A 15,265-nucleotide genomic window follows, 5' to 3' on the forward strand; every position below is an offset into this window, starting at 1 on the left:
GCTGGAGTAGCTCAGTTGGTTAGAGCGTGTGGCTGTTAACCACAAGGTCGAAGGTTCAAGCCCTTCCTCTAGCGTTTTTAACCTCAAAACAGTTTCCTTTTTCCTTCCTTCAATCTACCTCTGAAGGTTTTAGCAGTGGTGATATCAATATTTGTTACATCACCAATCCAACCAGCATTAAAGGAAAAAAAAAAAAAAAAGGTCATGCAATGCATAAGCAGATAATATAAAGTGAGTATGTGAAGTATTTTTATTTCATCAAGTCATCACCTGAAATTAAACAGTGCGGAGTCAGATGACAAAAAAATTGATAAAATTCTTTAAAGTGCATGTCATTAATCTTGTTGGCTCAAGTCTGTTGAAATGGGTATGTATGTAATAGATCTCATTATCTGAAACAATACTACAGGCAATTAGTCGGAGGGAGTTATTAAGAAAAGTTTAATTTTTTATGGAAGAGGTTACATTGCTTTGTTTCTGGATATGTGTACATATTTTGTTCACAAATGGTAATTCTAGAAGGGAAATTAATCATTTAATTCATTTTGATTTAGTTTAACTCAATCTCTAAATTTTAACTTAGTGCAACTCATTAATCTTTGTAGTTTTAATCTGATTGGAATTCAATTCATAAACTCTAAGTTGGTATATCTTACTCCCTGTAGTTTCATATGGGAAATTAGCACTTCTACCATTTCCGCAGTTGCCGGATTCAGCGCTAAACTCTTTTGAAGCAACAGTACAGATTCCAATTACTCAAGTTTGCCAAACACCGCATCATTTTCATCAACTGTACTTTATTTGATCATCACAATACCCATTTCAAGAGCTCATACTCATGCATATTGAAGAATCTACCATTCCAGTTAATTCTACACGCAGTATCAGTATCTTCCAACATTTTGCAGCCTAAGCTCAAATCTGGCAAAGAGATAAATCCCACAGAGAAATAAGCATGCATATGGATATGGGTCCTCAAACTTGATATTTTTAACCCATCAATGCTTTATCTTGTCTTTGCATTTCTTGGCCTCTTTTCTTCGGAAGATCAATCATTCTCACTTGATGGGCCACACATACACCTTTCGGCTATAATGAACAAACGCAATTTGCATGAGCATCTCCATCAGAAGCAAAGTGGTGTCACCTTTATATTCACTAATTCAACAGAAATGATCTTGCTTTGTTGGATTCCCAAATTTTCAACCTTCAGAGTCTTATTTTCCACCTTTAAAGCATTATCTCTCAATCTTCTCAATCCATTTGTCAGTTTGCGATGATTTGAAAATTTACAGAGTCTCTACTTTTTACTCAACATGGCAAAACCATGACTAGCTACTATAACTTGTCCATTGCTCTTGTAACAACATGGCAAATGAAGATGTCTAGCTAGTTATTAGGCTTTTTCTTTCTTTTTTTTTCCTGGGATTTTCAATTATTGATGCGATAATCACTTGCATACATAATTTTCCACCTTATTCCTCCAAGCACAAAAGTTGAAAGAAGATACTGCAGAAAAAGAAAGCCATAGAGATCAAAAAACACTACTTCACATACGCCAACCTACTGAATCTTACAGATCATGATGATAAATTAACCCCAGAAAGGCTTTACAACAGAAACAAAGATGTCAAAGAAGGAAAAAGCAAGCAACTCATGCCTCATGCTTCTTCCTCCTTTTATTACAGAGAAAACAAACAGGAATGTGTATCGATCAGAATCAGAATATCAGAATCAGAACTCATTAGCCAAAGGTGCATGTTCAGAGTGCATGAAAACATTGGGATAGACAAGGCCAGCCAAGCCACCACCAATGAGAGGTCCAACCCAGTAGATCCAGTTGTCACGGAAATCACCACTAGCTACGGCAGGGCCAAAGGACCGAGCAGGGTTCATCGACCCGCCGGAGAAGGGGCCGGCCGCCAGGATGTTGGCTCCAACAATAAAGCCAATGGCAATGGGAGCAATGGTCCCAAGAGAACCCTTCTTGGGATCAGCAGCTGTAGCATACACAGTGTAGACCAAAGCAAAAGTGATGATAATCTCCATAATCACTCCTTCTATTGCTCCGACTCCGGCAGCCAAACTGTGTGTCGGAGTTGTCTGACAAAAAAAAAATCACCAAAACACAGTTTGGTTCAGTTTTATTAACATAAACCAAATAACTTTTTAAGAAGCATAAAGATGAAGATATATACACACACATACCAAGCCTCCGGTGACAAACTTGAGGAGGAAGCAAGCGACGATGGCGCCAACAAGCTGAGCAATCCAGTAGAAGATACCAGTGAGGATTGTGATCTGACCTCCAAGAGCTAAACCAAAGGTCACTGCTGGGTTCACATGGCCTCCAGATATGTTGGCTCCAACTGAGACTGCAACAAACAAAGCAAATCCATGGCAGATTGCTACTGCTACTAACCCTGGAGGATCCAGTGCTGCATCGCTTGTCAACTTCCCTGCATTACGCACAAAACAAACAATCACTTGTCAGAACCTATAATAAGAACCACTTAAACATAGTCACATGTATCTGCAGATGCATCAGTTTTTTGTCTTTTAAATATCTGCATGGACACAAACATGAAGGAACTAACCATAGGCCATGGCAGAACCAACGCCAGCGAAAACAAAGAGGAGGGTTGAGATGAACTCAGCAAGGTAGGCTTTAATGGATCCCAGACTGAAAGAATCATCGAAGCGTCCGAAAGCTATGCCTGCCATATCTTCAGAATGTTTCTAGAGGATTCCTTCTTCAAGGTGGAGAGAGATAGAGTGAGAGAGAAGATAATAGGGAAGTGTTGAGAGTCAAGAAGAATATGGAATGAAGGGCTTCTCTGATATGATACATGTATATATACTCACTAGAACTTGCCAAGTTTAGTTTTGAGGCTTATTAAATAAGTTCCCTTTCTCATGAGCTCTAGAGTTGCATTATTACTGTACTGTTACGTATGTCTTTTATTTATTTTTTATTATTATTATCATGAACAAGTGATTTGTTTAAAATTTCTTTTGGGCGTACTTTCATCCAGGCGCGTTCAAGATTTTAGATATTACTTGTAAATATTTTTTAAAAATTAAACAAGGATTATTAATTAATCAATCAATCAATATAGATATATATATATATATATATATATCCCAATGGATTGAGGTAATTGTATATTGCAAGTGTGTTTTGACGTTTGAAGTACAAAAACAGAATAAGAAAAATTAAATTTAAAAAATTGCAAATAATATCATTAAAATGATAACCAAAATAGATCCTTAAATTACATAAAGCTTTGAAATAAGTTACACTATTTATGACATTTGATTATATTAGTTCTGACAACTTTTATAAATATTTTAATAATTATTTAAAAACATAAAATTATTTTTAGTTATGTATCTTTTTTAAAAAAATAAAAAAGTCAGTATTAAATTTTTATTTAAATAGATAATACAACTTTTAATCTCTCATGTTTGTATCAATTATTATTTTGGTCCCTTAAATTTAATTTTATTAATTTAGTCCCTTAAATTTATTTTGATTATCAATTTAATCCTTATTATTTAAAAACAAGATTACACTGTTAAAATTTTTCTAACTTGAATGATAAAATATTGATAGCAGTCATGTAAATTAGTGAAAATGCATATAATTATTTAGATATAAAAAAATAGACTCTGAAGTTTTTTAAAAAAAACACATTATAAAATATTATATTAATAAAAATTAAAGTCATTTGGTGGTTAATTTATTTTGTATAGCTACATATACATTTTAAATCATCAATATGCTTTATCTATTATATCATTTTGAAAGTCAATATGTGTTTTAAAACTTAAAAAACTTACATAATATTTTAAAAAAGTATAAAAAATCAAATTAATAAAAATTAAATTGACAGGGTAGATAAACTTGAGGGATTAAAATTTTTATTATCCTTTATTTAAAAAACAATGTATTATCGTTCATCCTTCACCTTCCAATTTGAGATTAACTTTTAAACTTTGAGAGTACCTATAAATTTATAGAATTTCCTGAGAACATAAATGAATGAAGTTTGAATTGTTGCATATAAATTGAATTGTTGCACGAGAATATGGTTAGTGAGTGTGGAAGAAAGAAATCCATGGGCGTCCAATGAGGACAAGCTTAGCTGGCAGTAACGTGATTTAATAGAAATGTCGAGAGGCACATGAATGATTCCTCCATGTGAGCAGGAGAGAGAAAGGCGGTGTTTGGTGGGACAGAAAATGAATCAAAATCATCATCAAACCCAAAACCAGTGGTGGGTGCAACGCATCAATTGCTATTATGGGCCACACAGAGCACCGCCCATGCCCCTCCAAAATGGCTAACAAGGTTGAAGGACTTGGAAAATGAGCGGACACAAATTCATGTCAATGAATTATTCAATTAAATGATAAAGTTTCCGACGTTGATTTTAGTGGAAGTGATTATATGACTGCTTAAATACAAAACTTCAATTTCAAATCAATGTGAATACCCAAAAAAAAATATCCTTTATCTTTAGTTAAATCCGACAATACTTAAATTTGACCCTTTTAAATAATCATATCAAAAATTAAATTGATAGGACTCATGAGTTTGGCTTATTAATTAATGATTTTATTTGGAGCTGATATATACACCGTCAAAGAGGAGAATCTTGTGGAATTTTCTAGCTCCTTTGCTTGGTTAATGCACAAACTTCCCCTGAAAGGTTGCTTAATCATGATTATGTTATCATTATTTTAAATACTAGATAAAGTCTTATATTGTATTCATTAATAAGATATAGTATATGAAATGTTTTTGGTTGTCCAAGAACAAAAGTAAAAGGGACTTTATTTTTGGGTCATAAAAGAGGCTTTAGGATATCCCCATGTGATTCTTGCGTCCTCTGGCCTAGTCCAAAAGTTGACACCAAATTAATTAAACGGATAGTGAATGGTCCTCCATCAACAATGCTTTTGGAGTTTTTCTGTTTGTTTATCTGTTTCTTTATTTGTTTATTTATTTATTTATTCAGTGAGGTGGGTCAGGAACTCTTGCATAGTGTTTGATTTAACAAAAGCAAGGAAAGCTTGAGGATTTTACCAAGAGAATGGGAAGAAATCAATTTTATAGAATATAAATCATACTCTTGCCATTTGGATAAAGTTTTATTGTTGATTTGGAGTTCTATTCTAAACATTGGTTGAGGTTGTCTCCATGTCAAATGGTCATGTTCTGTGAGAGAACTTCTCTCTGGATGCACACAGAACAAGAGTATGCATATGGTGAGGACAAAAATAGAAGTTTAGAAGAGAATATCGATCCCCTAAACACACTTTACATTGCTAATATCTAAATTCTTATTTTTAATTTTAAAAAAATTATTTTCTTATCTGATGATAAGGCTCAAAAAATACTTATAAGATATTTTTAAATTACTTATTAACAAGATTCTTATGTCTTGGCAAGAATTTGAATCATGTTTTCATAAATAAAATAAAAAAGTCATGTCCTTCTCATCTTGCAAACTTTCACTGTGCCTTTTTATATATACAAAAAATGTCCCCTTATTTATTTATTTTTTTTAAAAGTCTGAGTTCGCCAGCTTGGCATCTCGTGTTATAAGATGAAACACTCCTTTAAATTTAATGTCTGAAATAAACATAAATGAAATGAAAAGAGAATAAAAAACTATTTTGAAGATAAAAATTAATCATGATGAGTGTGTCTGTGTAAAGACAAATAAATAACAATTAAAATATGATAAACATTGCAAAGAAATCATTCTTTTCTCCAACAAATGGGCTCAAGTATACTCTCTTCCAAAATTATGCATAGCTTAAATTCAAGAAGAAAATTGAACCACACATGATGATAATCACATACGGTCTTCTATCATGAGATTGGAAATTTCATACCCCAAGAACTACTTAGATATGTTCTAGTAATGAAACGTGTGAATAATTATTACTACAACATTTATTAATAAAACACAATAATTAATATGGGTGTTTTAGCTTTTACGTATAAATGATGGGATATGAAGTGAAAAATACAACATTACTACATTAACAACAATATCTGTGGGAAACATATATATGGCATAACAATCAAATCAAGAGAAGTCTCTTTGGATGCCTTTTGGGAGTGGCATTGATAGTAATTATGGATCCTAATGGCAGACAACCGAACGTCGAAGAAAGTGGCCAACAAAATCACAGCCAAGATTGCTTCCTGTGATCAATGGCTTCCCCGGGTTGAGTTTCATTCCAATTTGCAGCAAACTTAACCGGATCAGATTAAAAAGGAAAATGGAATGAAAAACAGTCTTGAAAATAATAATAATAATAATAATAATAATAATAATAATAAATGTTCATATTCTTAATTTTCTTTGACAAAAAAGTAATAGGAAACATAAAAACTATCAGACAAAATGAAAATGTCAACTTTATGGGGCCATAGGACCGGATTGGGATAGTCCTCTTTAGGTTGAACAGGCTGGTACATCACCTATGACACGTATTTATAACTTTATTTCTCATCAGATGAACAGCATAAAACAATAATGAGGATACGTAACTGGAAAAAGAAGAAAAATAGATTTCATTGAGGGATTTCCACGTATCACAGTTACTAAACTGATACAGGAATCATTAATACCCTAGCATTAATTACGAATAATTTTTGCTCATATACGAACAGGAGGAAGTATAAGTCTACAAGAAAGCCATTTCAGGTAACACATTTGAAACTAAGAAGTTAGACACCAAGGTTGACAGATCTTTTTATTCCCACAGAAAATAAAGCTGACTGAGCATATCGTCAATGCATTAATCATTCTACTTCTACCTCCATATTTTCAGGAAAGGGTATTGAAGCACAGCAGTGATAGTATCCATTTTCATCAAAGGAAAATCTCTGGGAGAGATGAACTTCTCGAATAGGATACTCTCCCCAATCCTCTGATCCGTACTGCTCGAATATGCCCCGTGCATCGAAGGAGTCAAACTTTCCTTTCCTCTTCATCCTGAACACCGGCAGCTTATGTCAGCTAAGGGCTATTTAAGCTAAAAATATCTTAAGGAATTCCAAAATTATACCTTTTCCTATGCCTTGCATTCATCACAGTTGCATGCAACTGCAAATCAAGAAGAGAATACCTTGATGATTGCAAAATATAAACCAAAACCACAAACAAAATGCATGGAAGAGGGAGACTGATTATGATTGCCAGAGATCCTACCCAAGCATCAAGACATATATTTTGCATCTCTGCTTTTTCATAAGCACCATTCATGTTTTTGTTTTTCTTCTATCACAATCAGCTCAGAATGTATATATCATTCTGTACATATCTTGCTTAGTTAACAGTTAACATCCAAAGGAGGAAATTCTCAAGACGTGTGCATATGACATCACGTCAAAATCTGGGTTTAAACTGTTTGCGTGTATATTACAAGACAACCGGGTATTCTACTACATAGCATTAATACCAAAGGGAAAATAAATGGGAAAATTACATTTAGGTCTCACAGAATGAAGTTTATTACTGAGATGTCGCATGAGTTTCATAAAATACTCCCAAATTCTAAATTCATGATGTCAATGTGCAGTTGCCCAGTTGCCCATGAATTTTTTTTAAATGGCCATTGCCCAATTGTTAATGCCCTTAGTTAAGTTGTCAATGCATAAAATTTAAAACTTGGAAGTATTTTGTAAAATTCATGGGACCTCTCAACAATAAACTTCATTCTGTGAGACTTGAATATAATTTTCCCGAGATAAAACTGTCACACCAAAACTAGCTCAATCAGATGTATATTATGTCAATATTTGATCTACCCTTGATCCAAAAGAAACAAAGTAAGTATGATAATTGTCTAAATTTAACGTACCTTCAGTTTCTGATTAAAATCATTCTCCAAGACTAGTCCAGCTTCAACATATGCATCAATAATGATTTCTAGAGAAGCTCAGAAAACTCGCATGACTTTGTAAGACAAATATATGATCTAAACCAGACAGAATTAACATCATTTTTCACGGGTTTAGAGAATAAGAGCATGTTTGATTTCATGTTGAAAACCACTGATACCATGGAGAGATTCTTTATAAGCCCTTTTCTTTTTCTTACTTCAATAAAGATTTTATTAACCTTCTGTTCTCGTACTTTACTGTCTTTCTTTCTTTCTTTTTTAACCTTGTTTATTTTCTTGCTCTTTACTTTTTGTTCATCATCTAAATTGTGCAGACTACCGCTGTCCTAGAACCATTTTAACTTTTTTGACTTCTTGTTTTTTACTTTCTGCATTATTATCTAGTTGCATTCGTTAACTATCTGCATACTTCAGTCATATAAAGAGCAAAACCATAGTTTTAGTGCTTTGGGACATAAACCATACATGCACTAACAAAACCAATTTCTCTAGTACAATTTAAATATGGATACGACAAGCAAGTAGAAGACGGCCCTCACTGCCAACCTCTTCCACTGGGGCATACAGAACACGAGCTTTTGCTTGAGAACCTTTCATGCAATCCTGCAGGATTACATACATTATTTCCTCAATAAAAATATCTCATAAACTTCCTACCAAAAAAAATAAAAATTCCACAAACTGCATAGAAGTTTAATCTGATAATAAGAAGAAAAACAGTCTCCATCTTACGTACACAAAGCCATAACAAATCTTTTAATGAAAGACTGCTTTGAGAATGAAAATTATAAGATCCTATGGTTAAATATTAAAAAAAAATTCCTATAATGAAATGCTGAATTATAGGAACGATTAATCTATAAGCCAGCAAAGGGTAAACTTGCAAATTCTATGTATATCAGTAAGAAGAAATCTGCAGATATAAAACCTTTAACTTGTGCAGTTATTGCAATCTACAAACTAAGTAAAAAGTACAAATATTAGACATTGTCAAGGCACGGTATCCAATCAATAAATACTCAGCATTTATAAATTTATATGATGATTGCATCAGCCAAATGGAGATCAAGATGGACTCCTACCAATCCTTTTAATTTTACAGAGAGGGGCCGATTGTCAAGGGCTTCCCTAACTCTTGAGGAGATATTCTGCATAGTGACAAAGGTAATTACAGGCAAAGAATTTACTAGAAAAAAATCATATTTTGTAGAGATTATAATAAAACACTATATGCATAAGCCTTCACTCAACAGGTTAAGCTTTTAAGTACAATGAGCTTTCACTTACCTGTAAGACCTCAGTAGCTTTCTTAACTCGATCCTTGTTCCACAATTTCAGCATGAGTACAGTAAGATGAAACGTTCTAGGCTTAATGAATATAGACTTGTCAATCCCCAGGTCTAAAAGGTGCAACATAAATCAGCATATAAGGAAAAAAAAAAATAATGAACAGAAGAATGTAATTAACTTGAAGCTTCTAACAAATCCTCGTTGAGTTTCAAAATTAGGCATGGAAGTAACTGATTACAGTTAACATAGGCATGCCTTGGGAATATAACTTTAACAACAATACAAGGTTAGCTAAAAAATCTCAAGCATAACATAACATAATATAGCTTATTTTTATACCAGATAAATCAGGAGACTTGGATGCAGAAGATTTGGACGCTTTAGGTACATAACTGACAAATGGTATGTTTGTGAGATTCACTTCAACTGATTCATTGCTGTCACTGACTTTAAGTTCAACTGCAACATTAGGTTTTTCCTTTGACAAACCATGCTGTTCTTCATTGTCAGTATTTTCTTCATTGGAATCAGATTCAAGATTCTCATCCATGCAAGAATCACCAGTTCCCAATATAGAATTTTGAAAACTGACAAGTTTATTAACTAACTCAGGATGGATGGCCAATGGTAGTGATATGAAGTGTGAATAATCAAGATTTCGACTCTTAACTGCCTGTTATCAAGGAAAGATACAAGTGTTGGCATGATACAGTAACTACAGTAGTCTTCATTATCACTGACATAATACACTTTTAATAAACAAACGGGAAAGAGGAAGTAAATTCAAGTCTAATCTTTTAAAGGGAAGCATGGACAGGCAACTGACCTCATCAATTATGGCTTGTATCCTCTTGGAAGCTAGAGTCACACTATCAATCGAAATGCCTTCAATGGCTGCAAAAGACAATCATACAAAATCCTTTAGATGTAGGGCCATGATACCCACTCTTTCTTGATTCATGATGACGTCCAGTGATTAGGTCAAATTTGGCTTTAGGGTATATAGAGTTCAATAGAGTCTAGTCCAGCTTGAAGCAGAAGCCCAGAAAATCAGAATGATTCTTATATTCTTTTGAATGTAGGCAAAAACTATTTCTTATGTTAAGCCAACATTCAGTTTTCCAAACATCTCAAAGCATAACAAAAGTCGGGGTCAAACAACGGCATTATAGAGAATATTTATTTCTTCTGAGTCTAAATGCTGGTTCCAAGAGAATTATTTCAAAGCTGACGATGAAAAGACATACAGTGTGTATGGGCAAATCCAAAGACTTACTGACAAAATCATCTTCTTTTGAAGATGGTAATATTATCTTAACCCCCATCTCCTCCTCAATATTTTTCTGCGTGGATCCCCTGAAACAATATCAACCATCATTTACATATAATATGCACAACTTTCCACCCCGTCCCTCTGATAACATCAATAACAACAGGATTTGTATCCCTTATAATGTTTGTTACATGAATCCCAACTCAAACTGTTTAGAATCCTTTACCTATATTACAATTTTCTTTTCCAGTCTATCTTTAAATCTTATCAGAGCCTACACCTCTACAAAGTATATATACACAAACTTCCACCCAAGTGATCATCAGCATCCATTTCATCTTCTTAAATTAGTTATCAATGCCAAGTAAAAAATTAAATCTAGTTTTTACCCTTTGCCTTTGATAAAACGAAATAGAGAAGCACCAACCTGCACATCAAACATAATAAAGTTGAAACAGAATGAAAAGGCTGCAGTAATTGACTAGCTAACGCATAATAGGAAAAAGAATAACAAAAAAGTACAGATTAAGTGGCTGAACCAGAGATCAGAAATATGGTGGCAGATAGTGTAACAAACTTTCCACAAAAGCAACAAGTAATATCATTTCTCTCACTTATATATTTGTACAACAACAACAACAACAAGCCTTTATCCCACTAGGTGGGGTCGGCTACATGGATTGTAAGACGCCATTGTGCTCTATCATTTATCAAGCTTTTAGGAATATTATTAATTAAGAGATCACGTTCAACAACTTCCAAGAGTGTTCTCTTAGGCCTTCCTCTACCTCTCTTAATCGGACTCAAAGTTATATGTTCCACTCTTCTCACTGGTGCCTCCCTTGGTCTTCTTTGTATATGCCCAAACCATCTCAACCGATTTTCTACCATTTTTTCCTCAATAGGTGCCACCCTCACTTTTTCGCGTATGTGCTCATTTCGAATTTTATCTTTACGTGTATGTCCGCACATCCATCGTAACATTCTCATCTCTGCTACTCCAACTTTATGCTCTTGTTGTCTCGTTAGAGCCCAGCATTCACTACTATATAACATTGCCGGTCTGATAGCAGTGCGATAAACTTTCCTTTAAGTTTATTAGGCACCTTATGGTCACAAATAACTCCTTTAGCTTTTCTCCAATTAAACCACCCAGCTTGAATTCTATGTGAAATATCTCCACTGATTTCGCCATCATTTTGAATAATGGCTCCCAAATATCTAAACTTTTCCACTTGAGGTATAATTTGATGTCCTAATTTCACTTCCAAATTATTTTCGAATAGTCCTTTACCAAATTTACAATATAAATATTCCGTCTTACTTCTACTCAGACGAAAATCTTTCGACTCCAATGTCCTCCTCCATAACTCAAGTTTGCAATTAACCTCTTCTCTTGTCTCTACTATAAAAACTATATCATCCGCGAAGAGCATACATTTCGGGATTTCTCTTGAATATGTTCCGTCAAAACATTTAAAATCAAGTTGAACAAATAAGGACTCAGAGATGATCCCTGATGTAGTCCAATCTTTATAGGAAAATCCTTTGTTTGACCACTAGGCGTTCTCATACTAATTTTTACCCCCTCATACATATCTTGTATGGCTTTAATATAAGCAATCCGTACTCCTTTTTTTTCCAACGCTTTCCAAAGCACTTCTCTTAGTATACGGTCATAAGCTTTTTCCAAATTAATAAAAACCATGTGTAGATCTTTATCTTTACAACGATACTTTTTCATTAATCCCCTTAGTAGATAAATCGCCTCTGTAGTTGATCTACCTGGCATAAAACCAACTTGATTCTCAGAAATACTTGTCTCCAATCTCAACCTGTGCTCAATTACTTTCTCCCACAATTTCATTGTGTGGCTCATGAGTTTAATCCCTCTATAGTTAGTACAATTCTGAATATCTTCTTTATTTTATAAATAGGAATTAATGTACTTCTCCTCCACTCATCAGGCATTTTCTTGGACCGTAAAATCACATTAAATAACTTAGTTAACCATCTCATCCCTTCTTCACTTATATATTTGTAAATAAAAAAAAATAAAAATACCAGAAATAACTCAAGGTATAAACTGTTATTATAAAAGGGGGGAAAAGATAAAAGAAAAATATAAGAAAAGAAAAGAAACCAAAAGGAAAGGAAAGGAAAAAAAGCACACAATATAACACCAGCATTGCCTTTAAGTTTTTACACCCAGTTAAAATAAATAAATAAACTTTACCGCCACAGTAATATCATATATAGATTGAAACAACCTGTTCAGCAACCGGGTATCACAAAAGGACAAATGCTACAGCAACATATAAGAGGTAAGATGAATAAATACCAGTTCACGTCTGCATAAAGTACAAGACCACCAAAGATGAGAACAACAAAAACTGAACAGAAAAATTATAGGCTTGCCTCAACAGAAATGGTGTGCTTTTTGGTGGAAACAGATAAGCTTTCATCTAGCACTTTGTTTTCAATATTGTACTGCAATGAACTAGATGTGATAGCTGATTCAGTTAATTCAGCCATAGTTTCAGCAGCTGCCTCCATAACACGGTCATTTGTAATAGTGCTAGATTCACTACAGCCCACTGTATGAACATCTCCTCTGTCTTCTGACCCAACCATTACATCCTTTACCGAGCTTTCTGTAAAAACAAACAGTATTAGTTCAGATAACCACTTCCCCCTATTGCCCTTAAGAAGGGGCATAAAGTATTCACATTTATAATAGAGAGATACTATAGAACTTCATGTGCTTATCAATTATTAATTATAGGAAATATATAAAATTCAAAATTCTTCACAAACTTGAACCTGGAAAAACATTATCATAATCTTAATATCAGGCAGAAGTAATGAGGACATCTGTTCTATCACACTGCAAATAATGTTATGTAATATGGATGTGTGTTTGTAATTTTTGGAGTTAAGTGATTGTTAGCCAGTAGTAGGCCAACCGCCATGGCTATACAAGTGAGGGAAGGAGGTGTTCTGTATTCAGGTTGATGGTTAATAATGGAAATTTTTCTTTTCCCCTCCTATTTCCTCTCTCATCCCCACTTCTTTCTTCTTTATATCAGAATATTGCCCTTAGCTTATGATAAGGTAAACAAATAATAGATTTCAGGAGACAACTGAAAGTTTCATATTGTTCCACAACGGGGAGAAAACAAACCTTCATAAGAACTGGAGCAAGAGACTGGTCTCCACACAAGATTTGTACTTTTATGTTTCTTGCCATGACCTTCAATCACCAGTCTCTTCTTTCTAGCTTGCATAGTTGAATTATGGTTTAAGCAATGATAACTTCTCTGATCCTTATAAAAAAATAATAACAAATTTAAGCTTATAGCAAGCTTGAATCCTTCTAAATAGCTTATAACAGTCAACATGTAATGTGCTTAGTTTGTGAACTGCATTATTTCAATGCGCATATGGGCAGAATCTGTACTTCAGTATTTTCAAATAAAAGCAACGGTGCTACCTCAAACTCATTCCTCAAATCTCAACTAGTAAGGTTAATATTAACACTTCATACAAAAAACGGAAGCGATGAAGAACCTTATTGCAAAGGATTAATAATTATAAGTGAACAACGTCCGCAGTGTAACACAATAGTTAAAGCTTTGAACCTGAAAGCATCCTACAGGTTTCGGTGCAATATATGTAGTAGTGAATTTTAAAACTCGATCAACTCTGCAAAAAAGGCCGAGTAAAATCACGTCACTACTACCACCCCATGAGGGGGAAGTGGTAAATTCACTATAGTTCTTCAAAGAAGCTGAACAACGCAACACCAGAAGGAAGAACACAGCTAGGTGAACAAAATGGTCGATGGGGAATCTGAAAGAATTCCATTAACAGTTTTACAATCGCAAGAGCTGAAAATGAATAGACTGATGAACGGAAAGAAATCGAAATATCTTATTGGATTGTAACTAACATAAAAGAATTGTGGCTGATGACTTCAAAGTGAATATGGTGTATTAGCTAAGACGTGAATATGGATAGCAAAAAAGAGTTCTAGTTTGCCCTTGGGTTTTTCCCAGCTGAGCAGAGCAAGTAGATTCCATATGACATACCTGAAGAAGGACCTGCAAAGGATCATTTGCCCTTCCCGCAGTCTTTTCCCGTTTCTTTACCTAAACTAGAGCAATTGAACGGCTTTGGGTTTGTTTGGTGGGTGAAATTTCTTGCCCAGATTAATTTTCCTCAAAATCATGGAAAACATAACTTTTAATTTTTAAATTCTCTTTTAATTATTGATCTTTTTAAATTTTATTCTGCACAGTTCAGTTTTTTATAATTTATTAAGTTAAGGTGTCATGAAAATTGAATTGCATCCAGTCAAAAAAAAAATTATACAAATTGAGTTATTTTAAGTTAAAATTGAAGAATTAAATTGGTAGCAGAATAATATTTAAAGACAAAAATTATATTTTTCTCTTAAAATTAAATCTCATGATAAGAAATTAAATAAAAAACTGCAAGATAATACCTGAAATAATAATACTAATGAATAATGAATAGTTTTGAGCAAATGAATATGACTAGTTGACAATATTTTAGATAGAGTTTTATCGCCACTCAGTCTACTTTGAGTTTTAATTTTAATTGATTGATGAGTTCACTGCTTGACGTTTATTTGCCTCCAGAAATTGAGTCGTTTTTTGGAACTTTTTCTTTTTCTCTTTGCTGATGCATGTTGGCAAAATTGGTCTCCTTGAGACATTGGAAAATTAGACCATTGAATTTGACGTTCAT

The 15,265-nt window shown here is 33.7% G+C and overlaps 2 protein-coding genes and 1 non-coding gene across 10 annotated transcripts; 1 reads left to right on the forward strand and 2 right to left on the reverse strand.

Annotated features, from left to right (window-relative positions):
* On the forward strand, positions 1-74 carry TRNAN-GUU (transfer RNA asparagine (anticodon GUU)). Its single transcript has one exon. It is a non-coding gene; the product is annotated as a tRNA-Asn (tRNA).
* A 1,460-nt stretch (positions 75-1,534) lies between these two features.
* On the reverse strand, positions 1,535-2,837 carry LOC129289556 (aquaporin TIP2-1). Its single transcript, XM_054926332.1, has 3 exons — positions 2,598-2,837; positions 2,209-2,459; positions 1,535-2,103 (listed from the first exon to the last, which is right to left on the reverse strand). Exons 1-3 carry the CDS (start codon positions 2,722-2,724, stop codon positions 1,735-1,737), a joined length of 747 nt encoding a protein of 248 aa, XP_054782307.1. The 5' UTR covers positions 2,725-2,837; the 3' UTR covers positions 1,535-1,734.
* Positions 2,838-6,030: 3,193 nt separating this feature from the next.
* Positions 6,031-14,705, reverse strand: LOC129288660 (uncharacterized). 8 transcript variants are annotated; one of them, XM_054925351.1, is made up of 15 exons: positions 14,584-14,704; positions 14,134-14,344; positions 13,677-13,812; positions 12,911-13,146; positions 10,882-10,919; positions 10,496-10,575; positions 10,046-10,113; positions 9,559-9,892; positions 9,217-9,329; positions 9,012-9,077; positions 8,442-8,532; positions 7,888-7,955; positions 7,093-7,130; positions 6,842-7,019; positions 6,031-6,236 (listed from the first exon to the last, which is right to left on the reverse strand). In XM_054925351.1, the coding sequence occupies exons 1-15, from the start codon at positions 14,607-14,609 to the stop codon at positions 6,162-6,164; spliced, it is 1,758 nt and encodes a 585-aa protein (XP_054781326.1). In that variant the 5' UTR covers positions 14,610-14,704; the 3' UTR covers positions 6,031-6,161. The 8 variants fall into 8 exon arrangements, with proteins under 8 accessions (XP_054781326.1, XP_054781324.1, XP_054781325.1 ...); XM_054925349.1 differs by having other exon boundaries at positions 13,677-13,818; XM_054925350.1 differs by having other exon boundaries at positions 6,031-6,273; positions 13,677-13,818.
* Positions 14,706-15,265: the final 560 nt, after the last annotated feature.

The sequence above is a fragment of the Prosopis cineraria genome, unplaced genomic scaffold, assembly GCF_029017545.1.
Source record: "Prosopis cineraria cultivar Desert tree isolate PC_DT_omini unplaced genomic scaffold, ASM2901754v1 PC12, whole genome shotgun sequence".
In the NCBI taxonomy this organism is placed as follows: Eukaryota; Viridiplantae; Streptophyta; class Magnoliopsida; order Fabales; family Fabaceae; genus Prosopis; species Prosopis cineraria.

Bases quoted from the DNA above. Each gene is read 5' to 3' on its own strand.
- LOC129289556 (XM_054926332.1), bottom strand. From the start codon at position 2,724: ATGGCAGGCATAGCTTTCGGACGCTTCGATGATTCTTTCAGTCTGGGA. The intron at 2,460-2,597 runs GTTAGTTCCTTC...TGCGTAATGCAG, and splicing joins TGGTTCTGCCATGGCCTATG to GGAAGTTGACAAGCGATGCA. The intron at 2,104-2,208 runs GTATGTGTGTGT...TTTTTTTGTCAG, and splicing joins AGTTTGTCACCGGAGGCTTG to ACAACTCCGACACACAGTTT.
- LOC129288660 (XM_054925349.1), bottom strand. From the start codon at position 14,609: ATGATCCTTTGCAGGTCCTTCTTCAG. The intron at 14,345-14,583 runs GTATGTCATATG...GAATTCTTTCAG, and splicing joins CTTTGCAGGTCCTTCTTCAG to ATTCCCCATCGACCATTTTG. The intron at 9,078-9,216 runs GTAAGTGAAAGC...GTCACTATGCAG, and splicing joins AAGCTACTGAGGTCTTACAG to AATATCTCCTCAAGAGTTAG.